This window comes from Microtus ochrogaster, chromosome 7 (assembly GCF_000317375.1).
Source record: "Microtus ochrogaster isolate Prairie Vole_2 chromosome 7, MicOch1.0, whole genome shotgun sequence".
NCBI lineage: Eukaryota > Metazoa > Chordata > Mammalia > Rodentia > Cricetidae > Microtus > Microtus ochrogaster.
In genome coordinates, this window is record NC_022014.1 from 57,401,376 (window position 1) to 57,403,310 (window position 1,935).

Sequence of the window (1,935 nt, forward strand, 5' to 3'; positions counted from 1 at the left end):
CAAGGTCTCACTCTGCAGCCCTGGTTGGTCTGTCTTTTTGAGTTCTCATTACCACTCTTTCTCTTCCAAGAAAACTATCAACCAGACAAAAAAGGAAACTGAGGCCAAAAGATGAAAGCAGCCTGCCTAACATTCTGGAGCGTTAGAATTTTTTTTTTCTTTTCCAAATTACACAAGGACCAGAGTTGAGCAAATAGTAGCATTCATGAAATGATGAATGAATGGATGGATGTACTCAAGAGAAACTGAATTCACGCTGTGTGGCTTTTCTGTTTTTGTTTTTTCTTTAATCTTGATATACAGGGTCCTTCCATCTTCTGGTGCTTCACTGGCACCTAATCCCCAAGGTCACAGACCAGGTGAAAAGTCAACATTCCTGGGGCAGTCTACCTGCCTCAGTCAAAACTACACCCAGCGAGGTGCCCACCAAGGTCAGGACTGCCTGTGGAGCCTCGGCCCCGTGAAGGAGAAAGGGTGAAGAGGCTACCGGCAGAGCTTTGCCAGAGGCCTCTCACCTCCATCTGCATCCTAGCAGCTTCCAGCTTGCTGTGAGATTCCTGGAGAACCAGTCTCCCTCTCTCGCCCTCCCCCGCTCCCTACTTCCCCTCCCACCTCCGGCTTCCCCAGACTTGTTTCAAAGCTCTTCTCAGCAGCCAACGAAGCACCTGTCAAAAAGCTGCTTTCTTTTCGCCAAGCAGAATGTCCTTCCTCCAGGAGTCTCCTAATGACCCTTGGGCTCCCTACCACCCCTCGATACCAGAACCACCTCCTCTCAGACAGGGGAGTCCCCAGGGATGATTCGCTTCACCTGACTTGGTCTTTGCCTTCATCCTGGCCAGACCCCTCTTTCTAAAGGGGTCGGGGACTCCTCTAGAGCTTAAGGTCAAAACTCTGGGCAGGTGCCACTGGGGCCTAAGTCCTCCACCTGGTGCTGGCTGTGGGCGGCCGGCTTGGAGTCCACCCTTCTCTGCAGCTCTTAGGGCAGAAGTGCAACCCAAGAAGGGGTAAGGGTGTGGAGGGGGCAAACTAAGACCTTCTAAGAGGCACGCAGAGTTGCCCTGCACACTAAGGGCAGGTGCGGCCCAGGCGCGGTGCCGGGTCCGGATCGGAGCTCTCCGGGTCCTACCTGTCCCGTGGGTCGATCCAGCTGGTGGTGCGGTTCCTGTGGTCTATGTAGTAGACCTTGCCGTCGAAGTCGCGCGCCTCCTCCCAGCCCTCCGGCAGGGGTAACTCCGGCCGGGGCATCTTCCCGAGCGCGGCCCGCGCTCCCCCATGCAGCTCACGGCCGCCGCGGGGCTCAGCGGCTCGGGCCGGCCGCTTTGGGTCCAGGCGGCCGCCGAGGCAGCATGATCGGGGGGTGGCGCCCGCGGATCGTGGGCCTTAACGGGGGCCGGCCGGAGTGGCGCCGCTGTCCATGCGGCCCTGCGGCCCCAGCCCCGCGCCGCCCGCCTCTCACGCTGCCATGTGCGCCCGCCGCGGCGCCCAGCCGGCCCGAGTGTGTGGCCAGCCGGCCGGGAGAGCGGCCCGAGCAGCCGCCTGTCGCCTGCCTCCACCGCCGTGCGCCGCGCTCCACGCCGCCGCCTCCCGCAGTTGCTGCCGGCGCCCCGCCGTGTGCCCCGAGACTTCTGGCTCCGCCAGGTGTGGCTCCGGCGGTGCAGGTAACTGCGCTGCCCCGGAAACGGGAGGCGGAGCGCCTGGCTCCGGGGTTCCCGGGTCTCCACCCCGCGCCCAGCGCCGCGAGGGCGGGTCCTAGAGCCCCAGACGCGCCCCCTCGTGGGACAGTCCCAATCGCCGACCACCCCTGCGCTGCCCCAGGAGGCTAGGCTCTCTCCACGCCGAGTGGCCAGACTCTGCACAGGTGCCCCCAAATCTCGACACACCCTGTTTTCTGTGACATAGAATCAGGAGTCAGGCAAGAAGTGGTTAAGTGAAAAC

General features: G+C 61.6%; 1 protein-coding gene across 1 annotated transcript in view; it reads right to left on the reverse strand.

Annotated features, from left to right (window-relative positions):
* Wwc1 (WW and C2 domain containing 1) overlaps positions 1 to 1,668 on the reverse strand; it is a 161,629-nt gene extending 159,961 nt beyond the window's left edge. Inside the window, exon 1 of the mRNA XM_005350397.3 lies at positions 1,127 to 1,668. Coding sequence (XP_005350454.1) covers positions 1,127 to 1,245 — 119 coding nt within the window. The 5' untranslated portion in view covers positions 1,246 to 1,668. The remainder of the gene's footprint in view (positions 1 to 1,126) is intronic.
* Between the last annotated feature and the right edge of the window lie 267 nt (positions 1,669 to 1,935).